Raw genomic sequence first — 26,017 nt, forward strand, 5'->3', positions numbered from 1 at the left:
TTTATTTTAATTTTTTTTTTTTTGGGGGGTATTGGTTTTTTGCCAATTCGCATTTGAATGCATTAAAAACATTTCTTTCTGGCTGATGAGAAAATTAGCAAGCTGTGACTCTAGTGGCTTTTTTATTTTCAGTACAGGCAGCTACTGACTTTAAGCTACACTTTCAATCAGGCAATGCTTACGCTTGTGTAAGGACAGCATGAGCATGGTATGTGCTGAGGATTTTTTTCTCTCTCTCAAAAATGTACTAGCAAATGTCCAATAGGGTTCAATTAGGAACTTTTAAAAGCATGTGCAAATAACTGAACACTGGATGTCCTCACTTCATAGGCATAATGCAACAATAAGACGACCGTGGACATAGTCAGGCCCCATAAAACACACCCATTTGGAGAAATGCAGGGAGGAGTTTAGTGTCCCACCAATCACAAGGTGCATTGGTGTAACAAACCATTAAACAATGTCAGTAGTGATTGGTGGAAACTTTCTGGCTTCTTCCTAGCTAACATAGACATGTGGAGCGTGAGAAGATAGCCAGAAAGTATTCACTAATCACAATCAGCCGCTGTTCTACTGGTCGTTACCGCCATACTCTCTGTTCGGCGGGAGCCCCTATCTGTGACCACTGCAGTGCATTATGGGAAATCTGATATGGCTTATCCAAAACTGAGCACCGCCCATAAAGACACCGTTCGCCCTGACATGCTTTCAGACTCTGCCAGAGCGTGGCTTCAGAGGAGAATCGGTGACACGCCGTGTAGCAGTTACATCAGTTCACATCCCACAATGGGAAGCTTGCGTTGGCCTCGTCTGCACAACAGGGGGTCAAAGCGAGCTCTGGGACTGCTTAAACGCCCCCCCCCCCCCCCCCCCCCCCCCCCCCCCCCCCGTCACTCACGGTCCCCCCCCCCTCACACACGCTCACTCCAGATCACGTTCTCGCTTTAGCCCCCGGAGAGTTTAATTCAAGCTGCGTTTAATCGAGGCGCTCCCTTTCGGCGCTAACGTTACGGATCACTGGGTCCGCTCCGCGGCGACAGGACTGAATTAAACCAGCCCCTCGCTCCGGTCTGCTGCCGCTCTCCGGTCTGCTGCCGCTCTCCGGTCTGCTGCCGCTCTCCGAGCTTCGCGCCGTTTCGCTTCATCTCGATTCGCTGCGGCGAAAGAGACGCCATTAACGGCGCAATAAATGGGAAACGATCAATTGTGTGTTTATGAATCCCCCCAAAACCCTTGCAATTTGAGTAGCCATATACCCACAGATCATGTGAACATTAATTGCATTGCTGAGGAATGCCAACCGTTTTCATGTTAAACTCTTCCCATTTTCTTGAAGCTTAGCCACTCCACATTTAGTTGTTTTTCCTCAGAACTGTAAAATAACTCCAATATCTCTGTTTATTAAAAAAAAGTGAATAAATTAATACATTACACGACTACATCAAAAATGCTGCTTCCGCATAATTTCTCACAATTAAGGATGGTTGGAAAAACAACCCATAAAATGTGAGCATGCTGAAGAGCCAACCAAAAGAAAATGCGCACTCTCTGAACATCTCTGACTCATGCAACAGATATATCAACCACAGATGCATTATTTATGCAGTGTTCATCAGATTCAGAATCAAAAATTGGAAAAACCACAAATAAAATTAAATCAAGGAAAGGTGCATAATAATGCAATTTGCCTTCATGCTCTTCCTGTTAAAAGAGCATGAAAAAAGCTCTTCCTGCTAAACCGTACTCTTTTTTTTTTTTAAGGCTGGTCATCGGTCTTGTAAAACGAAGACGCTTGGTTGCACGCTTGGTTCCCGTCTTTCTCATTAGAATTGCACAGTTTCTAAAAGCAGCGATCCGGAGGTCAAGGTGATCGCCAATGGGGGGACGGAGAAAGACGTCCACCGCCAATCCATTTCCCTGCCTTCAGCAGATCCAATTACCCCGGCTCTCTGTGTAAGAGAAGATTCCACCGAGCCACACGGGGACTCTGCGGAACACCCCTGAGCTGAGATTTCTGTCTCGTTTAGCTGAAATCGGAGAGTAAGCGCTTCTTGGCGACACAACGCTGGTCGCAGTGTCTTTACTGTGCACTATAAATCTGACGAGGGGGGAGAGGACACAGGTACCAAATGATCAGCTCTCATGCATTTTCTTGGTATTGTGCAGCACACGTTTGTGTGTGTGTGTGTGTGTGTATCCCCGTGTGTTTGTGCAAAAATGGGTGGTATAAAACGGAGAATCCTTATGGCTCAAGGTCTTCGGAGTGTTTGTTGACTCTGAGTACTACAGCACTCTGGTTCAAAATTATGGGCAAATTAAAGAGAGATGGTAGAGGACACTGGGGTGGAGATGGTAGAGGACGCTGGGGTGGAGATGGTAGAGGACGCTGGGGTGGAGATGGTAGAGGACGCTGGGGTGGAGATGGTAGAGGACGCTGGGGTGGAGATGGTAGAGGACGCTGGTGGAGATGGTAGAGGACACTGGGGTGGAGATGGTAGAGGACGCTGGGGTGGAGATGGTAGAGGACGCTGGGGTGGAGATGGTAGAGGACACTGTGGTGGAGATGGTAGAGGACGCTGGGGTGGAGATGGTAGAGGACGCTGGGGTGGAGATGGTAGAGGACGCTGGGGTGGAGATGGTAGAGGACGCTGGGGTGGAGATGGTAGAGGACGCTGGGGTGGAGATGGTAGAGGACACTGTGGTGGAGATGGTAGAGGACGCTGGGGTGGAGATGGTAGAGGACACTGTGGTGGAGATGGTAGAGGACGCTGGGGTGGAGATGGTAGAGGACGCTGGGGTGGAGATGGTAGAGGACGCTGGGGTGGAGATGGTAGAGGACGCCGCTGGGGTGGAGATGGTAGAGGACACTGTGGTGGAGATGGTAGAGGACGCTGGGGTGGAGATGGTAGAGGACGCTGGGGTGGAGATGGTAGAGGATGCTGGGGTGGAGATGGTAGAGGACACTGGGGTGGAGATGGTAGACGGTATGGGATAATGAAAAGCCTGGCAGGGTGGTAGAATTTGGTCTTGCTTATCCATATACAGGAGGCAGTGCCAGCTGAACAACATTGTCTGTCTCGCTCTCACACACACACACAGCCACACACACAGTCACACAGACACATACACAGTCACACACACACACACACACACCCCGAGGGAAAGCGGTGGCCTCTCAGAGTGCAGTCACCTGGTGAGCCAGGACCTCCCTCTGTGCTGTGTGAGGCACTGTGCACAGAGGGAGGCTGCCGTGCATTCTGGGTAATCCCGCTACAGAACTCAAGCAGCGTCTGCCTGCAAATATATGCTTCGCAGTAATATTATGCTCCACATAATGCTCCATGTAATATTATGGCACTTGCCCCCAATTACTAGTCTAAACTGTAAACACATACTTGCATAACGACAGGGCGTAGGAAGTCGATTACGGGTAAATTCCTCAGTGATGTGGGGGCGACATAGCTCAGGAGGTAAGAGCGGTTGTCTGGCAGTCGGAGGGTTGCTGGTTCGATCCCCGCTCTGGGCGTGTCGAAGTGTCCCTGAGCAAGACACCTAACCCCTAACTGCTCTGGTGAATGAGAGGCATCAATTGTAAAGCGAATTGGATAAAAGCGCTATATAAATGCAGTCCATTTACCATTTGAGGTCTTTGTTTTTTCACACTGAAAGCTGTTAACATGCAGGGTGACACATCAGGTCATGTAGTGCATGGTAATGACCCCCTTAGGGTTTTCTGGTGCAAGTTAGAATACTCATTACACTCCAGGTAAATGACAAACCTAGTTGGGCTGAATGGCCTGTTCTGGTGGCTGTTTTTGCCAAAATAATTTTCTAAATGTATTTCACTACCTGCAGAATATAATACAAACGGCCAGAATATGTGCGGGGTACCTGCTCGGGAAAAAAAACACTTGTTTTCAAAATGTTTCTAAAAACAAACTGGTCCTGACAAAAGTGGGAAGAACTCCAGGTACTTATCCTGTCAGCCAAGCAATCTGTATGCCATTATGATGGTCCGATCTTTTAAACGTCATCCTTAAAGAGTATACACAGCCTTTTTTTTTTTGCTTCCCTTGACAGTAGCTCTCATAGTTCATCGCAAAGTGTTTGTCTCTGATATCTATGGGACATTTACAAGAGGGTTAATGGAAGTTGTAGCACAATGCCAAAATCCGAAGACCAGTTTTGCCGAGTACAACAGAAGCCTAAGAATGTAAATTTAATGATTTAGGAAAATTAATCCCGCTATATACTAGTTAGATTACTACCATAATAACCATAGGTAGCAATGTACTGATTGAACAATACGTGATGAATTCCTTTCCTTTCAGAGCTAAATGTCCAGTTACAGGATGGGAGATGAGTTTACACTGTACCAGAGGGGCACTGTTCAGGCAGAGTCAACTGGCTTTATGAAGCTATCATAATCAGCCATCGAAAAACCGCTGTTTCTGTATTGCGCCACTCGCGAACAATTTGTCACGCGACAATTCTGGTGACGACAGCGGTTTTCAAAGCTGCAGTTTAAGAATAACGCAACTCAGGTAGGCTATGGATGTGGGATACAGGACACAGGTGTTGAGCAAGAGGCTAAAAAAAGGCAATCTTTGACGCCTTGATGGGTCCCTGAGTCTTCATGCTAAAAAGCAAGAGTTTTCATTATTATCTTTTTTTTTTGGGCTTCTTGCAGGAACTGCGGAAGCTCATTCCAAACCGTTGGAGCCCCGAAGCTTAAAAGCTCTCCCGTCCGTTTTAGTTTTTGTAATTTTCCGCACCAGGGGTTTGCTCGTGTCCTGCGATTGTGGGGTCCTAACTTGGCGTAGTTGCCTTACATTTAGCACTTTAGCGATGCTACACATGCACTTGATGGTCTGGAAATATCGTCCGCCAAGTCTGGCTACCTTCCTCATATTGCTCACTGGTGTCGGTCGGTCTGGATAACGGCGTCTGCTAAATGAATTTATTCTGAATGTAATATTAGGATGATATGGAGGAAAATCACCCAAGGGTGGTTTTCCAAAGCCATCTAATGCTTTTATAAATTTAGTTACAAAACTTTTCGATTAAAAAGGAAACGTATCCTAATCAGGGGGAAGCTAATCTCCCCTAGGCGTAAGGCACAAAGGGCAGTGTGTTTGATGCCAATTGAATGCGCAATGCATACTGTGTATATACAGCATTATGTACGTGTACTGTGAAGGCCATGCATAAACCTATTTACTGTTTATGAATGATGCATGTCTTCCAATGTCCTTTTAATGACTGCTGAGCGTGCCCTTGTGGCGCTGGCTTATGTTCCGCTGACCTGCTGTTGAAAAATGAATTTCCATGGAAACAGACAATAAAGGCATTGTATTATATCTGAGCATGTGCAGAACGGTGGATCTGGCTAATCAGGTAGAAAGCACAAACAAGGAGAGTGGCTGAAATTCCCCTTTCTCAGAAATTCTTTTCACCTGGAAGATTATTATTTTTTAATTAATTTTATTAATGAGAGGGACACACAACTTTAATACTGGACAGGCACTCCAGCACACCGGATTTGAAATGGCTGATCTTTCCTGTGCCAGCTGGATTCCTCCACATCAGTGTGTGCTGTTGTCAGCCTTGGAGCTGTCAGTCCTCTCTGTGTCAAATCTGATGTTCACAGAATCCAAGGTAACTCTGCAATACCTCAGTTTTTAAAGATGTCTTCAGAGTTTTCAGAGTACCTTTTTCAAATGATGGCCTGTAGCTGGCACAAGTCTTATCTTGCCCCCAAATAAGTTTTCGTTGTACTAATTTATAATTATACTGGTGTGCCTGCATGAAGCAAAGAACACTAATTCACAGAAGCAAATGGAGTCGGATGAATTCTACGGCAGAACTGCAGTGCAGATAGCTGTTCGAACTTGCCCCTTTTTTCAGGGCAAGGATATGCCATTACTGGCTCAAGGTTCTTCAGCTCCCATCAAACAGGGACACGCGTGCCACAGGATCAATAGGCGCCATCCATGCTGATCAGAGAGCCATTTTCATGAGGATGATGAGCTTCGTTGGGCTCCAGTGATAATCCACGGGAGGATTAATATAACAGAAAATAATGAGGCTATTACATTGAAATACAGACGCGACAGTCGTGCTCTACCCTTCACATTGCCGGGAACAGAAAGCTCTCTCTCCCTCTCTCTCTTCCTCCCTCTCTCTGCCTCTGCTTTGTTCGAATTTTTCTCCTTTTTTTCTGTTTGTTTTTCTCTTGTGTGTGTGCCTTGGAATTTGTTGTTCTTTTTGATTTGGTGGTTTCTTCATTTTGCTGTGCCGAATAGCACTATGTATTCTGCAATAAAGGGTTGTTAAAACTCAACTCTCTGTCTCTGTCTCTGTCTCTGTCTCTGTCTCTGTCTCTGTCTCTGTCTCTGTCTCTGTCTCTGTCTCTCTCTCTGTCTCTCTCTCTGTCTCTCTCTCTCTCTCTCTAAAGCCCTGGAGGCGTTGCATAATTCCGGGCGTTCCACTAAGTAATTCTGATGAGAGAACTCCTACTCTACTCTCGCCCCGGCTGCCTCACTTTCCACACCTCGTTCTCCTGCTGTGAAAATGCAGAATGACTCTGACGAACACGCTACGAGAGGACGGATACACTGCTCAATAAAAGCACAGCGCCCAGTGTTTGGTGTGTGTGTGTGTAGAGCAGCGTGGTGTGTGTGAGGTGTATGTACAGAGAAGTGGTGTATGTACAGAAAAATGTAAGAGTATGTTCAGCGGATTGTATATATTTACTGTATATTGGTGTATCTGTACAGCAGACGGTATATATTTACAACGTATTGGTGTATCTGCATAGCAGAGTGGTGTGTGTGTGGTGTATCTGTACAGCAGACTGTATATATTTACAGCATATTGGTGTATCTGTATAGCAGAGTGGTGTATGTGTGGTGTATCTGTACAGCAGACTGTATATATTTACAGCATATTGGTGTATCTGTATAGCAGAGTGTTGTACAGCAAGTGTAAACATAAAAAATAACTGCAATGGTTAAATGATTTGTACCCAAATTACAATTATTCCCCAATGCTAAACCCCCAGTTGTGGGCCAGTCCGATCTCTGTGTAAATCACAGACTGGCTGGCACAGGTACCCTCTTAAGAGTACGGCACCAGCCCCCTATTCAGGAGCCCTGCGGTCCACCATTATGGCACAGGCAGATCACAGGCGTCCGATTGGCCAAAGGTGCAGAACACCACGGCGAATGAAATGTGTCCTTCCCACAGTGGTCAGTTACAGAATTACCAGCCACAGCCAGCACTGGCAGTCAGAAACGCCAAACAGCAGTGTTTGATGTGATGTGCCTTACACTGTGATAGGCTCACCACATCAGTGTTTGATGTGATGTGTCTTACGCTGTGATAGGCTCACCACATCAGCGTTTGATGTGATGTGTCTTACACTGTGCTAAACATCTGATGCACAACATCACTGCATTAGATTGGTAGAACATCCACCAGTATAACAAACTTGTAAAATGTTGAATATCTCCTGGTTTCTCTCAAGTCTTCTTTGTCCACTGTGACTTACGATAGGCGAATATTGCCTCTCCTTCCAAATCCTGTTCCGCATTCCATTTTGGTAGTGTTACTATTATGTTACTATTATGTTTTATTTTCATGTTTTCTGCACACAATTCCAAGATTAAAATATTTAGAAATTTCATGTAAATTCTTTCACTTAAATAAAAAAGTGAACTGCAACATACCTTCCATGACGTAAACCAGTGACCCCACGTCACCCTCTTTTATAATGCAGCTGTCTTTGCCATATTCGACCGGATACATGCAGTCCACAATCTCCTGGATCTGAGACAACTCCAGATTCTTCATGAAGTCGTTATCCAAAATGGCCCCCTTGATTAAGTCCTTGGATCTGTGAATGGAGATGAATACAAAGAAACTATAATGATTTCACAAAAACACTTATCTCGAAATCTATTCAGCCATGTCCTTAGTCAGATTGCGGTTTTTTTTTATTTTTTATATATTGCTCTAGTCTGATGTTCAAAGACCAGCCTGAGGTTGTAAAACATGCCACAGTTCCAATGCACAACATGCAATGTCAACGGTTTTAGTTTAAAGTATTCATCAGGTGAGTGGAATATGTCCCTCAAATTAGCTGACTATGTTGAACTGTACACCTGAATCCAGAACTTCTTGGCTATGGCCATTTTAACTTAAAGGTTTCTTTATCCTCTTTCTGGTGTACCAGTGCTCTTATTTTTCCTGTTTTCAATCCAATTATACGGCCTTGCCTTTGTAGGCTGCCAGGATAAGAGCATTCATTAAATGAATTCGATACAATCTAATGAGCACCCAGAAACCCCAAATAGTTCATCTTCATTATTTCCAGGCTAGTATTCTCTGGAGTGAAAGTTCTGAGAGAGAGAGAGGGAGCCATTTTCTCGCCAAAGTCTGAGATATCTCTTCTTAACAGAGACTACTGAGAAGTATTCTATCCATCCCCCGAAGGGCCGCGGGCTCTTGCTGTGTATTGTCGGTACGCTAATTGTGATGCCGAACAGCACTTATGTCATTCAAAATTATTATAATGGCTACACAATTACAAAGCTGCTCTCCCAGCAACACTTCAGTATGAATGCACGTTAGCGTTCTATTCATAGAAACAAGGGACATCTGTTTTTGGAAAAACTTAAACGCGTGGCATGAATGCGTTTATATTTGGGCAACCGTGCATCCTGCGTTTAAAGGGGAATCGTCGAGGAGCGTTATTTCAATGATTAATTGCCAGCTTGACGGCAGCATACAGCAGTAGTCGCCGATCTCTTCAGTCCACAGTCTGAAGAGGGCGCGTCACCGAAGGGCAAGAGTGGCAGCGAACCAATGGCGTTAAAGGTCATCGGGTCATGTGACAGCCAGGTGTGCACGTCCGCTGTTAACGAGCACCGCAGCTCTTAGAAAGTAATAAAAAGCAACTGGCTGAGACAACCCAGCACCCTAATGATTATTACTTCCCTTTTTATAGTAGAAAACCCCATTTTAAATGATTGCTCTGCTCCAAATAACGCTGCAGCCTGCATAAAATGGCATTCGTCATTACACTATAACCCAGACGAGTCTGTCTGATTAATTTTATTTATTTTTTTCCCGTGTTTGTCTTCGTATTTAGCTGGAAAATATAGTTTGAATAGAAAACCCACCATCTTGTATTGTTCCACATCTTTTAGTGGAGGCCAGAACTTCTTTTTAATTCTTTCCTAGCCTGGCCCTGTTTTTGTCAGATGATGGGGTACTCCCCATTCTTACGATAACGCGAGTGATGGCTCAGCAGTTGTTCGATCGAGGAACTGTCGAGGAGAACAACTGACAAAAGACAAACCCGTGAGATCGACGGAGAATGACATGCCCAAAACTGAACGCTGATGCTATCCGCTGGCTAAATGCCCCGACTGCGCCATTTTAAATATACAAAATTGGAAAACAAATCATTACTATGAAAACAATGGATGCTATATGTAGTTTTCTGTTCCCCCCAAATATCAATAACACAAATAATCAAAATGAGATCAGTCAGCAGAAAGCCATTTAAGAAATGAGAATGCTTCACCATTGTCGAGTTAGACCTTCCTCAACATTTCTGTTCATATATGGAGAGCCACATAATTTGTTTGTACCTGCAGTAAAAAAAAAAAAAAAAGTAAAGGAAGCTTGCTGGGCAAAGTCTTATTTGAATTTTTCCTACTTCACTGGATACAATCTGACAGTTATATTTCTCTGTTTTGCATTTCATTTACATCTATTCTGACAGACACAGTCGCACGCCATGCAAAGGTAAACTTCTTCAATGTTAAGGTAACTGCAAATGCGGCATCCTTTGACATGAATGACACCCATAACTGTGATCACATATGGAAACTGCCATTTCACCCTGTTAAAAATACTTCCTCACACCACAATATTCAAACTCCATTTAAAATTATCTGTGGAAAATAAGTTTCTTTCTGGGGATTTTGGTATTATTTCAGCTGTGGTGTATGTTTTAGATTGGCCCAGACAGTTTTTGTGTACATCGAAGTATATTTTAAATATTTACAGATGTTTCTGATGCCTTGCTGCTTTTACAAGAACAGATAATAGGGGATGTCAGGGGTTTGTGGTCTCAAGCAAGAAAATACACTTCAAGTAAATCCAAAGCAGCTTGAACAACTCATTCTGCTGATCCAAAATACCAAAAGGTCAATCCAATATCAAGGTGCCCTGTTGTTTAAAATGAAGCTCCTAATCCTCCTGTCTGATTCAGGCCCAGAAAAAAACATGTCTTTCTCTTAGGCAAAAAGTGCTATAATTCACAGCTACAAACCTCCCACTGTTGGAATCCCATTATGGTGATGGAATATCAACGGGATGGGACTACTGCAGACTATAACAGATACATAGTAAAGTGTTCGCTGTGGGTTGCATCCATTTATTTTTTTTACACAATAGGTTCTACTTAGAGTCAAGCTAGTGGCTTGGTTTTTCAACAGACCACACTGAGTAGAGCACTCATTGCAGTGAAATGCGCTAGTTGATTTAACAGGGATCCTCAACCTGGGTCACAGAGGGCTGTCAGGTATGCTGGATGTCTTTATCACTCAAACTGTCAATCAAAACTAACCTCACCTGGTTCCCTGGGTATAAATTAGCAGCTGATTTTAAGGTTAAAAGAAAAGCCAGCAGATTTAACAGCCCTTGAGGTCCTCAAGGAGTTAATTTAAGGAGCACTGATTTGATTTGCACAAACTTAAAAATTAGACGAGAGTGTCTTAAATGAAGCACCTTGCTCAAAGTATTGCCCTGTGACTTGTTGATTGGGATTTGAACTTGCAATCTTCTAGTCGCTCACCCAAGTACTATATTTATTAGCATGGCAGTATGGCATACATGGTTGGTTAATAATAAATACAGTGGAGGTGTCTTGTGGCGCAGCCTGTAGAGCACTGACCACATGCTCGTCTGGCGGTTTCTTATCCAACCGCGCGACCTTCGTCACAGCTTTCTCCCTCTCTCTCTCTTTCTCCCTCCCTCCCTCTACCTCTCTCCTGCTCCCTTGCTCCTCGTTCTTTCTGTCCTGTCCAATAAAGCTCAAAAGGTGATAAAATAAAAAGTTACTTAAAGAATTTTAAATAAATAAATCCAGTGAGTGTTTGTAGACTTAACGCAGCATTGGGGGCAAGCTGCTGTGTTCACTGCTCATGATTAGTGGACATGAGAGCCTGTATTCATAAAGTAGGCCGCTGCTGTGTGAACAAGCACTGTTCCAGGGTCAGGTTTCTCCTGCCTATGTCCTAACATCATCTGTTGTGAGCTAAAATGCAGAACTGAACCTGGATCAGTGCTCCTACTCTTTAGTACAGGGGGGCACAGCTCCAGTCCCAGGATGGTTGGAGGGTTCTGCATCCTGGTTTTTGCTCCAACCAGTTACCTTAGTCTTACCTTTTAGGATGCACTTCGCAGTCTGTGGCTGTGGCTGCACATGTCAGACCAAGATACGATCGAGCTAATTAAAAAAATTAAGAGCAGAATTCGGCACGAAATCCAGAAACGGATCGGACCGCACACCCCCTGCTTCGGATGCTTTTTGGGAATGCTGCCCTAGACCAATGACGTTCCATCCTTCGCCCCTCCCTGAACATGACCTCAGGCTAAAAGAATTTAATGAAAGGGAAAGGAGATAGCTTCCTCGGTAAAAGACTACTCCACCAGGACACTCTTTCTTATTGAAAAAAAGTACAAAAAGCTCCTCTTACATGATGATACTATCTTCCAGACAAAAAAAAAGTTATGTTACAAGCACTTGAAAGGGTTTACAAAGCTTTTCCTTGGCCCATGTTCTGGCAGCGCTTTCCAACAAGCATTCTTTTTCGAAACAGTGCTATACTGTAAGGGGCTTTGACAAAAACGCTCGTCCCATTCAACAGGTCAGTGAGATGGTTTTCTGAGGGCTGAAGTGGACACACACCGGTTAAATGTTTATTTTTTTTTTTTTTTTGTTCAACGTCTTCAGTTGTGAGAGGGAGGTTATTTGCAAATATTCTGGCTAGCTGCTGGAAAAAGAAAACGGCAGCCGAGACAATTATTGGTCTCGCATGCTGCAAAAGTTGTATAGCTGGCTCAAATTTTCAGAAATTTTCCAAAACGAAAGTTAATTTGAAAAAAAAAAAAAAAAACTTTTCTCTTCTCTTACTGTTCTCTATTTTTCCATATTTCTGAAGTCATAATTAGTATATTTAAGACACAATTGAGTTTTTTTTTTTTTTTTTTTTGTCTTATTTCAGGTTCTTCTGACCTACAGCCTCCCCTAAATGTTCAGAATCAGTTCTCTACGGTGAGGGGAAAGGAGATTCCTCACAACTGGGTGACGTCAATGTTCAGAGTGGGACTCTACTTGTTTTTTGTTTTTTTGTCAGCTAAAGTGTTATTTCTGACGCATGAACATTAACAATAAGATGGATAGTTATGGGGAGGACCAGCATATTAGGATTTCTGTCAAGAATTTCCTTTACTGAGCAGATAAACAATACTGTAATCTACAGAATCTACAGTATCTGGAGAAGAAAGGAAGATGATTTGTTGATGCTTTCCAGATGCATTTGAGCTATGAACCCAGACTGCTCTGGCTGATAAAAGTGGCTTGACCGACGCACCCACTTTTGAATTTTAAATGAAAATACAGCATTTAAAGTAATTCTATTGCTGGAATAGAATACAATTGAGGTGAGAAATGTTAATGGTATTATAAATTGTGTCACAATGAAACTGAATTCACATATTTTTTGACTTGAGAACAAAAAGTTAAATGCTTCACGATTTCCATTATCAGTTATGTCTTTAGATAAGTTTTTACTGAATACAAAAGTACTTTGGTGTAAATTGTTCTACTGAACTGTGCATTCTTCCTTGTAATAAATGAATGCACCACACCATTACAGGGCAACATAAACCCTATCAAATGTTATGAGAGATTCTTGTTTGCAGCAGCAAAAGCAGCAGCACAACAGTCGTTTGTTCCTTTTTCCGACGGTAGCTCACAATTATGTGAGACTTAGAATGAAAACGGCGTGGAAGAACGGCCTTGGCAGACAGCCCCCCCCCCCCCCCCCCCTCCCCCCCACCCGGGCCTGGAATCCTCGGTTTAAAAGGCGCAGACTCAGACACACAAACCCTTTACGGCTTTGTACAGACAGAAAAGAGGATCCCAGCCAGCAGACTGGAACAGCGTGCTGTGCCGGGGCCAAAGCGTGCCGGCAGGTAGAGCAGCGGTGACCGGCTTTTCGCTTTCGCTCAGCACAGCACACATGTTGAATTTCATAAAAAAAACCGTTAAAGCATTCGGCTCAGTGTGAAAAGGCTGATAACGATCTCACCTGAATCTGCAGATCTGGTAGCTCAGCTTTTTCGTTTTAATGGAAAAGTTTTGAAAGAGTTCCTACATCGGAAATTAAACTACTCTGTAGCGCACGCGACGTGACAGAGCCCAACTAACGACAGTATAAAGTGCAGAGAAGGACAGGTGTCCTCCACCTGCTGCTGGCCTCCTGCTTAATTAATTTTAGTGCAGACATTGCTCAGCCAGTGATATTAATTCTGTCACTGAAACAAAAAGTGAGGTCAGAAAGTCAGCACAGACTGTGATTTTAACCTTGGACGGATTTACTGTACAGACAGGTAACATGACAGCAAAAATAATACATGTAATAATTAATAATTTTTTCAATAGGCCTATGACCAGCCAGAGAATCAACAAAACATCACCATATCTGCCAATACACATACCCCTGGCCAACGCATAATAATAATAATAATAATGCCATTTCATTGTACTTCACAGCGCTGCACCGCATCACAAAGCAAATTATTATTTACATGTATGCAAACACGTGCCTACAAATTCACCCCCGTGGCTGCTTTGCCACCACGTCTTACTAGTGAGTACATCCACTCAACAAATATTTCTAGCCGAACATTTACTAGTTCAGTTCCCACGAGGACCTTACAGTATAGCGCTCAAGTCTGGACCGTTTCACGCAGTGTTAGAATGACATTTTGTCAACAACAACCTGCCATGCTGTTTTTCATCTGCAATAAGACAAGGAGCCGTGCTAATGTTTTGACCAGAACCTACAATCCCCGAATATGACACTCGAGAACTCTACAGGTAGTTAGTCACAAAACTGCAACAACAAAATTCAAGGACTTCTAAGATATTAAGTTCCGTAAGTGCTCGAGGAAGGATTAAAACAAGTCAACCTACCAAATCAATCATCGCTTATAAATCGTACTTTAGCTCAAATGTTTTGAAATCTGTAGACCTACTGTGCGCTCTTGGAATAGAAAGGCAAGGTAACGTGGCTGAGCTCCTGGATGTCAAAAGCAGCGGGCTCGGCTGAAATAGCCTGTCTTTTGCTTCTTTGGTGCTCCTGCAAGACGCTCCGCTTGTGGACGTGTTGGGTGGCCGGTTTGATGATGGAGCGGTATTTATCCAATTCATTCTGCAGCCTCTGGATCAACTCGTCCTTCTGATCGAGTTCCAGCTCGAGCTCGTCAATAAGTGCGTCCCTCTGTCTCAATTCCTCAATCTTCTCTTGCAGCGCGTACTGAAGGTCGCGCAACGTGCCCATAGTTGTAAAAAAAAAAAACGCCTGGAAACTTAATGGAAACTTATCCCCGGTAGTCGATTCCTTCTCCCAAAACCGTCAGTACAGTTGCTGCTGAAATAAGCCTTCTCTGGTGCTGTTTATTATCGAAAATATTCTAGGGCTGCCTGGCGGCAGGTATAACAGATAAATTGCCAATGAATAAATGTGAAGGCTTCCAGCACTCCCGCGCGAACATGTTAAATGTCACACACCAACATTCATCTTCGTCGAAAGCGTCAACGGCTCCAGTCCAGGGAGCTCGCGAGTCGCCCGCAGCATGCCGAAACACAATGCATTGGCTGCACAGCGAGCATCTCCTCGACGCCGCGACTAACCAGTCAGCGGGTGCCGTGGCGCACGCGGGCGTTCCTTCCCGGGAGCGCGAGTCCGTATAACTGCACCTGCTTTCGCAGTAGTCACCTCGCTGCCAGCCAGCCAGCAATACTGTACCAAGCGGCGAGTGAAATGATTATTCTGTTTCATTGGCAAGTGTATTGCCAATAAAATGAAATATTACATTATATAAAATGTTTATTTAATCGGGTATTTTAGAGAACCCAAGCAGGCCTACACAGTCTAAAAACTCAGGCATCTCAAATCGCCAGCAGTACTTTTACATTAGTTTTCCTTGAATGGGCATACCGGTGACCCCAGTGAACTTAAATATTATAGTAAAAATATCGTGGTATACCATTACCGCCGTCCCCAAACGCTACCCAACGCGTTCCGGGACGCGCAGGGTGTTTCCATTTATACTTCCCCCTGTTGTTCTCAAAATGTTTCTCAGCGCTTCGTGAGACTGCAGAAACTCCAGTGATGTCGTATGCTGTTGTGGTAAAATATCGGCTCCTCGAATGAAAACTTGTAGCCACTGTTCGCGATGTATCACCAGCACAGTGATTCACTGAGTATAAATAAATAAATAAATAAATAAATAAATAAATATCAGAATGGTCTAGAATTCTACATTTTTGTCTAGACCATACACTGGAGTTTTTGTTAAGTTCTTGTTTGATATAATACGTTTATTCGATTTTATTAATATTCCATAATCCACTTTTTTGCTGTTGTACTTAAAAGTTAATCTTGATGTGGACATTCTACACTTTTCTTGATCTCTGCAGCTCAGAAACTGCAGTTAAACTGCTTTTTTGCCGCATGTTTAATAATCAGGAATCCTACCACTGTAGGGTAAAAAGTGTGACTCCTGTGATACACTTCTACCCCCACCCCCAACCCCTGTCAGCAGCACTTTGTATCTTGTGGAACTTAAGAAACTGGGCAACTGAAGGTTTCAGGTTTGATTCCTTGGATCAGGTGCTGACTTAGTACATCCAGCTGTATGCGTGGATAGAGTGAAAAGAATACCTGACAAGGATGTCTTCATGCAGTCAAATATTAGACAATGAACTGCCAATGAGTTGCTGGACAATGAGTTGGTGTAACGAATTTAAGTTCAGCCATCTTCCCCAATATATACATCCTTGCATTTATATAGCACTTTTCCAAATGCTCAATGTGCTTTACAGTGAAGGGGATCTCACCTCACCCACCACCAATGTGTAGCACCCACCTGGGTGACGCACGGCAGCCATTTTGCGCCAGAAAGCTCACCACACATTAGCGAAGGTGGAGAGGGAGAGAACATTTTTTAGTCAATTAAATCTGGGGATGATTATGATGGCAAGTTTTTGTGATATAAATTTTAAAATACATCACAGAGGATTGTGGGATTATATTCAGACTGCTGTCCACATCTGTGAAACTTGTATAATTTATGGATAAACTCACTCAAATTCCACAGATTCTGAGAGACTTATTATCGACTAATATGCATGATTTGGATGATTGGAGCCAAGACATTTTCCAATACATCACACCTAGCGGTAAAAAAATATATACACTGTTGTTATTTCAGACCATTCTAAACAGGTTGTAGCAGTTGCAATAACTAGTGAAAACGAATGTAAACAATAAAATTGCTGTGGTCACACCAAAAAAAAAAAAAAATTCCCGAGGAGATGATTAAGTGACCTAAAAAGGGTCAAAGGCGCCCCCTTGTGGTTGCGATTAAAGTAACCCCATTATAATCAAACACTGTGTGGCGGTTGAAAAGCAGGCCGGTTTCCAATTTTATCCCCACTACCCCGTCTAATAAATCAAACGGATCTTCACAGAAGAAAAGAATACTCCAATAAAAAAAGTAAATACAGAAGAAAACGGAATTGGGTCATACAATTTCCGGCAATATTATAATTCAAAGCGCGAGATTATTAAAATAAACTACCTCTTGATTAATATTCCATTTAAGAAGCAGGCCTACTTCTTGAGATCCGGGTTTTATTTTAGCACCGCTGATATGGTGCTAATGCGGCCCTATAATAAGTTCTAGCTGACACTAGATCAAAGGAAGCGAAGGAGTGGCTGTTTAAAGAGGTATGGTAATGAGCTTTGCCTCCGTTTTTGACAGTAAGGAAGGGGAGATTGCCACAACACACGAGCTCCTTGTGAGTGTCCGCCCGATCGGGATCTCATTCTCTGTTATGAATTGTGTCTTAAGGGGAAGGACGCTGACTCAGAGCCTTGTGGAGACGGTGCTGGAGAACACACTCTGTCCTGAATGGCAAATTTCTAATTCATTAACTGACAGTTGTATGAACGAAACAGGAAGTCAATTTACTCGAATCGAAATAAAAGTACTGTATCCAGAGTTTGATTTTGCGTTGACCGTTTTGCTATAGGCCTGTGTCCAATAGCAGCCTCGTGTGGTCAAATTTAGCAGCTGTGATCTCCCTGCACGAGCTCTGTCCTCCGTAGTAACTGCGGAAGCGCAGCTGTTGGATTTGTGGAGCGATTGCATGCATTTGAGGACCCACCTCCAAGTAGTCTGTGTATACATAACTCCACAGTTTGGGAGAAAGAAAAGTTCCTAACTTTTGAGTGACCTCAGATGTTGTTAGCCACGCGTTACGTTCTTTTGCAACGAATTTGTTCGTTTTTCAGCCCTTGTTTGCTTTCGTCTCTGAAACTAATTACGAGACTAATTGGGGAATGACCAACACCTGTAACGGTAGACTCAGGAACAATAAATACGCGCACCTTGCTTGCAGGAGATGTCTTTTGATCAGAGCACCAGTGCGAGCGGCAACGGGAAACCCATGCGCGCCAGGAGTTTAGCCCAATTACCGAGGTTTTCTGTGTTTTAGTTTTCTTTTGATAATGGCAAGTGTAGGTAAAACGGGACGCGGAAGACTTTGATTTACTGTCTTTGCGTTTTTCTCCCCGGCAATTAGCTGGGTTATATAAGAAAGTTACTCCGTGAACGTATACTAGATTTGTTTTTGTTTTTTCATTTTGCTACTTTGTAGCCAACTTCCGTCTTCCTCAGTTTGCTTTTGTTGTCGATTCTGTGGCGGTTCAATCTGTATAACAAGGATTTCTCAACGCTGAATCTAAATCGCACCTTGAGGCGTGCGATGTGTGTGGTTCCGAGTGGGCGTTTTGTGTCGTGATGGTCGCCTCTGCAATGTGCAGCTGGTCCACAACTGGCACGCGCTATTCTGGACGTTATTTGCACATGTTAAATGTGTCCGAAACCAGAGCAGGCTGTTTGTGATGTTACAGAAAACTATGATATCTGAAATTCATCTTGATGCAGTTCTCGAGATGACACTTGGAAGACACCAGTTCTGTCGAGCTTCACCGCCGTATCACCTTGTAATTATCCTACAGAGCTCATTGCCAGTTCATCTAATGAAATTAATGTTGGCCTATTAGCATATGGTCAGGAATAATCCATTCAAATCTCTGCCACCTTGATAAGCCTTTTTTTTTTTTTTTTTTTTTTTTTTTTTTTAAAAAGATATTTGTATGGACAAACTCAGGAGTTTGTATCTACTGTAGTTCCCTTCTCTACAGTTGCCTACATCATTTCTACTCTATTTACATTTTTTTTTATTTCAGTTCAAAGTCATTGGACAAGCCAGGGTAAATAAGAACTTCCTCACAATTTGAGAACTGAGAACTCATTTATAATTGTGATTCTTGCTATTACAATCTTTAGGTTTATTTGGGGGCTGGGGGGGGGGTAATAACTGTCAACCTTTGCTTTCTACATTAAGCAAAAGTCTGTTTCTCTTGATCTGTGTTTCCCCCCTATTCAAAGTGCCCTTCAAAGATCCTTCCTACATAAGCAGGGTTTAAATTTCACTTTGATAAACTTCCTGCCCTGCCCTTTCCTATCCGGATCGATAGAAACCTGATCCGTTGCTCACTAGCGCGGTAATCCGATGAATGCGGCTCTGTGCTCGGGTGCCTAGCGCCAGCGCTAATGGAGCCGTTTCTCCTCGCCTAACCCACGGCGAGAGATAGGAGAACGGCAGGACACGGAGACTCTGAAATATTCCTCTTATATCCTCAATTTCCTCGAGGAAAGCCACATCCAGCGCGTCAGTCAGCACCGGTTTTTGGGCTGTTACCACACCAGATGTACGAGTTTTTCCTGGAATGCAAAAGAATGCAGTCTTGTTTTTTTATTCCCCGTCTCGAAAATGCATCATAATTCCAGGCCTACGGCATGTCTGTTTCTGAGTGAATTCTGGGTAGTTCTGCAAGCCAAATCTCTACCCTCTTTTTTTAATAATTGCCCTTGAACCTTTCCTTTTAAGCATCATTTCTGCATGACTACGCATACGGAATAACGATTGTACAGAGATCTGCTGCCACCCTGTGGTTATGTGCTGGATAATTTTGTTTAAAAATTGGTTTATTCTTAATAAAACGTGCCTTTGTACATACAAACAGTATGACGCCTTCACTGTGTACCAGTTTAACGGCCCTAAAGTGTGCAATAGTATAAGTCAAGTTCCTGATTGAAGGGCTATGTAGTTAGATGCTACATTTGGTACATTTTACATTTTATTGAGCTGAATACCAGGCATCAGTGGCTCTGTTACATTCAGGGGTAGCCTACTACTGTACATTTTATTGCATTATAACAAATGCAATTTATTGCACTGTAACAGAGCCACTGATCCCTGGCACTTTGCTGCAATTTATGGAGAAGCAGACAAGCCACAGTCAATTAAAAGCTTCTTTTTAGCTTCTTTTATATATTAAGGACTTACCCAAAGATCATTTTCAAAGCTGTCACACTTTTTTTCTAGGCTTCACACGACCCCGTTTACCTAATCTCTCACTCTGTTCTAATTTGTTTTGCTTGATTAACAATAAAGGAGTCGTCTCCTAATGTGCAACACTCAATTGCAAATCCCTTGTTATTCTGCAGTAATACATTGCCCGGTTGTGCAATGTTTGCCTCAAAAATAATTCAAATCCGTGCGGATGGGCATTTCTGTTCACTTTCCCAGCGACAGCTGACAGACCACCCATCCTCCTCCTGCATGGAGTTTGCACACGAGTCAGTGTTGCACATCGATATTGCCATATGCTGCAAATGGAGACCTGGCTGTCGTCATGTCGATTCTTTGACGTGGCGTGCTGGGCGTTCAGATAAGAGGAAATTACCTGGCAGTGGATGGGGATTATTTGCATAATTGACAGGATTGTTAAGGAGAAGAATTGAAAATGGGGTGAAGGCTACAGGCTTTCAGTTTGATTTATGCCTCTGTGTCGATCGCAGATTAAACCACTGGTAGACGGCGCTGGCTTGTAATTACATTTTAACAACATTATAACAAAATAATTAACACACACTGTGTTATACAGGTGAGAGACTCCTGCTGTCTCCCATATAAACACACAGGCAGTGGCAGCTCAGAGTTGCTTTGCCATTAGAGTTATAGATTTGAGCATTTCAGGGTCTGCAGCAACATATCTACTGTGCTAAGTTGTTTTTTTTATGTAGCTGTAATTATAATGGAATTATAAATTGAATTTCCGGTTTGACAAACCATAATAATTTCAGTTTCGAGTGAACATTTTTATGCCTTTGACAAAAGCCGCCTCAAAGGGCATTGCTTCACATTGTGGGGGGGGGGGGGGGGTTGTTTACAGGACAGTAAAAGTCTGATGATTTATGTATTGATATCCACTTAGGATAAAGGTAATAATTGGATTTTGTGATGTCAGAGGTCACTGTAAAATGTCAAAATAATTCCGTCTGTTTCCTCAAGAACTCATCTAGTTGTTCGCCGTCAATTATTCAGGAGTCGGCCCCAGAACCGAGAGACGACAAGTCCTATTGGTAGCGGGAAGGAGAGAGATCAATCTCCTTAATCGCATTCAGCTGACGGACGGCTAAGATTTTCGTGGCGTGGCGTCCTCTCTGGATTATTCTCGAGGGAGACAACCCGCCCTTTGCACTACGCACTCCTGTCATTTTCTTGCCACGAATAACTAGTGTTTCATTTGTAGTCTATTCTTTGTTGTTCAATTTGCAGTGAATGTGCGACTGGATCATGGATTCTTTATAGGAAAAGACAGGTGTGAACATCAGGAACCTGTCGCCTCCGCTTTAATGCAATTGCAAGTAGCAACACCTAAAGCAGCACTAAAATGTTGCTTTTTCAGACAAACTGTCATGTTCGCAAGACACAATGAACATGGAGGCCACTGCTCATCTGAGTTCATAAGTGGTAAAACATAACTACAGGATTTAGGCAATTGTGATAGTTACCTGGCAAATAGTTTACTAAATACTTTACTGACAATTTGGTGAAAGAAAACCCATTTAGATAGCTAGTTAGTAATTTTTTTTTTTAATTAAGTTTAATTTTTTTTTTTCAGCCAAGATTTAGCACACCAGATTCTAGGTGGAGGGGGCTTAATGGCAGTAGCTCTAACTGAATACTGGAACTATTCACCACTTGTGTAGGTGAGTGAGGGTCCTTACTCAGCAATATCGTCTCATTCATAAGGACGTTAATCATCCATTATAAACAGGCTCTGAAAGGTTGTTCTTTAATGTATTGGCACACTACAAAAAACTGAAAGAAAGCACTGCTGAAACAGACACTTTGAATAAACTGTTGTGATGTGTTTTGTGAGACCTTTACACACCGGGGTCTGTATGACAGTCTGTTTCAAGCTGAAACTGTTTTTTACCATTGACATTAGACACCTTGCTGTAAGAACTCCAACATTAAGCACTTTGTCACAAAAGGTCACACATTTGTACGTGAAAAATAAAATACATGTACTACAGGAAGATTTTACTGAAGTAAAAATAAAGTATTTAAAATATCCAACCTTTCTCCTTTGATCATTTCTTAATCTGTCCAAGCACAATTTATGTGTTGCAATCTATCTTGAATAATTAAAACTGTTCGTAATATAATTCTGACGCCATGTCCCGGAATATTAATTCAAATGTTAAATCTGGTCGGTAATAGACTTTAATTTTCCAAACACTGTTGGATACCTGTCTATTCAGGACCGTGCGACGGAGGCGAATGTGTCACTCCGCTCCCATGACGTGGACTCAAGGCCTCAAGGTTGTCTATCCCGTGAATGAAGAGTCTGAATCTAGATGTAGCAAAGCAAAATATCGTACGTGTTGCATTGTACGACATTCGGCGTAATTTCACCCTTCCAATCCCATTTGTCTAAATACCTTCCCACCAGAATTATACTGAACAAAATAAAAGATTTGCCGAGAGGGACAAGCTAAAATACTTCTAATTTTCATTGAAGAATTTCGTAAGTGATAGGCCTATACATTTGATTCACTGTTTAGAATATAAAGTAATCTAATATGGCACAAATCTTAAAAAATATACTTGCTATGTACCGACCCGGACAACAATATCAGTATAACGAGAAGCACCTTTATCTACGGGGCTCTGGTTTAGTTCAACGGAGGCTTTGCTTAATGTGATGATTTGCATGCACGAGCAATCGTTCTTCAGTGCAGGTGACGTGTCCAATAAACGGGGTACTCATCTCAGAAGTGTCATTCACCAATATTCAGTTTCTAATTGCCTATCGCTATGGTAACTGTATGTTCCAGATTATTTAAAAACCGCTGTTTTCACAACAGCCCTCGGAAGAATCGTCCCGGAATCGTTGGGCTTATTCTATTTAGCAATGGAACTAACCAGATGAGCCAAATAAAATCTCGGAACATCGGGGATGGGTGGGAAGCCGGTTGCGCTGGAACAAAGGCGTATGCAACGGGCGTACAAAGCCTTTCTTAATGGAGTATTAAATATCATCAGGCATGCATTCTGCTCTGAGCGTCCAGCTACTTAAAACCCATAAATGCCTTGTACTTCCTCCTCCCCATTTCCTCTGGGATTGGTATAATGGACCGGATCAATGAAACTCACTGATGTTTCGTTATTTTCGCCTCCGCTTCAACGTCGATTTAGAATGAAATTGCCAGCCGACTGATGCGCGCGTCTATGAGGTTTTTTTTTTTAACCCAGCCCGGGGAGTAGGCTACCTACACAGGAGTCTCTCGTGCGCTGCACGAGTTATCCCGGTCTGTGATGAAGTAAGTTCAAACTTGTTTGCAGGAAATAAAGCAGGTCACCCGACTCAAATATTTACAGTTGGCGACACACATCAAAACGCATAATGACGGTCACGTTGCACAAGACGTTATAAAGAGCAAATACTATGATAAGATGAAAGCAAAGACCCTACCGGTCAGATTTCGCGTATTTCCGAAAGGCTTGTCTAATCAGGTCTTGGCACGTTTGGGGCTCGGCCGAAATGCCTTGGGCTCGCCTGGTCCTCGGTCCAATAAGCTGCGCGCTGGGCAAAACAGACTGACATTTGTGCAGTTTTCTCTTCAGTTCGTGAACCTCGTCCTCCTTTTCGGCCAAACGTCTCTCCAGGTCTTTTATCCTGTCTTCCTTTATCGTGAGAAGCTTGGCGAAGTCTTCATCAAGGTCGCTCATTTTTTTTTTAAAACACTGTGCAAACTTTACCCCAGCTTGCTAAGAGAACTACCGCGGAAAATCCAACGACTCGCGGACAAGCCCCCTTGTTTCCGAGGGAATACCTGTCTCCTGTGGGCGGCGTGGGAATTGTTGGACCCACCGACTTATTGGCGAATTCGCTGGACGGGCAACGCCGAAAGGGCATGTAAAACAGTAAACGACTTGCTTCGATGAGCGCTAATCCTTGGATCCAACGTGCAGCTGGTGATTATCGTTCATTGAGAAACCGATTAGAACTGCCCGCCTTCGACCGAAACACTGCCACTTTGGGCTGATACGAGAGTGAGCGCTCTCACAGCTGGGCGGCATCGCGTGAGCCGCTGCAGCGCGTGCAGTGCATCAGCACAAATGCATAGCCAAAAAAAAAAATAAGGACGTGACTCCTGTCATAATAATTCAGGGCAAGACCGGATCTGTAGCAGCGACCGCTTGTGAATAGTGGACTGATGCACTGCTTTGTACAATCAAGTTCTTCATGACACTGTACTGTACTGTTTTTTTTTTCCATGACACTGTTATCCACAAGTGTTGTTATTGGATGCGCTGATGGGATGCAATGTCAGCAGTGCCTCCCCTAAAACGATAATATCCGATCTAACTTTCATTCATTCATTTATTTGTTCTCTCTCTCTTCTGATGCATGGAAATCTCATTTGGGACAGAGGTTTCACCTTCCGAAGAAGCATTTTGACATTGATGGTCGAAGAGTAAAACTACTATTGACATTACATTTCCTTGCAATTTGTGCGCTTAAAAGAATGACATTTATTCCACAGTCTACAGTGGATAAGAGATATCTCTGCTGAGTACCTAAAACAAAAAGTAATGAAAGTTAAATGCTTGATTACGTTTTCTGGCCCGGGGGGCTGGGGATACAGATACAGAATTATTTCTGTAATCTGCTGCCGTTATTCTTCACTCGTGTAAACCACTGTGACATTTTCTGAAGAGACCTGGTATGATTACGCAGATCCACGGTTGTCCATTGGCCACGCCCATTATGCTATACCGTAATTCTTTTGTTTTTACGTTTTATTTTTATTTATTTTTTACATTTTGTTTCATTTATTTATTGCTTTATAGGAGAATCGTCCATCAGAAGAAAATGTGCAGAAGGGTGAACGTTGTTGTCGACAACGGCCGACGTAGAATTGTAGAATTGAACCTACACTATACCACCGTCCACGTTGCGATCTGGTGGTATTCCCCTGTTTAGGAAATATGTAAGGGTATCTCTTTCCCTTATTGTACAAAATGCAACTGCAGAGGAATAGAGGCCATGCAATGGGATGCCATTGAGTATGCACCCTATTCCCACAGAGAATTTACTGACCGAAGTTAGTGCGTGCGTGTTTTCGTTGGTGTTTTTGCGCGTGCGCACGCCTGCATGTGTTATGTTGAGTAACGCGCATCTGGAAAGGTCAGGGCATATCGCACTATTTCTGACGCAGGAAGGTAAATCTGTCACAGACGATAAGGTGCTGCTGTGTTTGTTTATTCCTGTGAGAGCAGCCATGAATAAGGGTAGAATGGGTCTCTGTCCTATGGCACATTTTTGCACAATAAAATAATAATTCTGGAAAAAAATATATATTATATTACTTAGACTGTTTGTTGTTACGTTAATAATATATGTTATCTGTAGTTAGTTTCACATTACAGGCATCCTTTTAAGAACACAGTTTTCTCAGTCTAAACATTTAAGTTGTGAGGACTTGGGCACAATGATAAGGATGCTATTTTAGGCTGAGGAATTAGTGCAACAAGGTGATCAGGGGGCAAAAGGCTTAGAACTGACCAGTCACATCATTCCTGTTACCCAGTCCCATTCTAATTTTATCTAACGACTGTGATTCTATCGCTTTTTGTTTAAATGGCACTTTAGTGGCAGCTATCTCTGTGTTACTAGTGCTTTCCTCTCAAAGTTTCTGTTTGGAGAGATGTTTATCTAACGAAATGAATGTATATTCATAAAATAATCAATCAGAGGATGGGTTTAACCTCAGATATATGGACAAGCACTATGACTGGTTTTATTTCCATTTCATTTAAACGCAGGCTGGATTATTGTGAATGTTTTAGATTGCATAGTCAAACACTATGAGAACATTTAAGGGTAAATGTTCCACTCACACAGCTCGGGACGGTTGGAATGCTTTCCAACAGCAACAGTGTTGGATTTAACGGAATTAGTCAATCAGACATTTCTGAATGAAATCCTACTCCAATTTCCTTAACAAAATCAGCAACACTGAACAAAAGTGGAGGTCAAATATTGTGTAATCTTTCAAAACTTTGAGGACGGAATTTAAAAAATGTAAATATTTCATATTCCAGCCTCTTACCATTAGGCTGTAGATTTAGCCCACCAGAAGACAACGCAATTCGTTGCCATCGTAAATGCAAAACGCCTAAATTAAACATCGATGCCTTGATAAAAGAATAATG

General features: G+C 42.8%; 1 protein-coding gene across 3 annotated transcripts in view; it reads right to left on the bottom strand.

Annotated features, from left to right (window-relative positions):
* The window catches only part of LOC118217691 (cGMP-dependent protein kinase 1-like), a 98,396-nt gene extending 74,369 nt beyond the window's left edge, over window positions 1–24,027 (bottom strand). For 2 of the 3 annotated variants that reach the window (XM_035399650.1, XM_035399649.1), the window contains exons 1-2: window positions 14,341–15,494; window positions 7,731–7,897 (exon numbers count right to left, since the gene is read on the bottom strand). In XM_035399650.1, the coding sequence (XP_035255541.1) occupies window positions 7,731–7,897; window positions 14,341–14,645 (472 nt within the window). In that variant the 5' untranslated portion in view covers window positions 14,646–15,494. Of the gene's footprint in view, window positions 1–7,730; window positions 7,898–14,340; window positions 15,495–23,270 lie in introns of those variants that run through there. The other variant, XM_035399651.1, reaches the window with a different exon arrangement.
* Between the last annotated feature and the right edge of the window lie 1,990 nt (window positions 24,028–26,017).

The sequence above is a fragment of the Anguilla anguilla genome, chromosome 18 (genome assembly GCF_013347855.1).
Source record: "Anguilla anguilla isolate fAngAng1 chromosome 18, fAngAng1.pri, whole genome shotgun sequence".
Taxonomy (NCBI): Eukaryota; Metazoa; Chordata; class Actinopteri; order Anguilliformes; family Anguillidae; genus Anguilla; species Anguilla anguilla.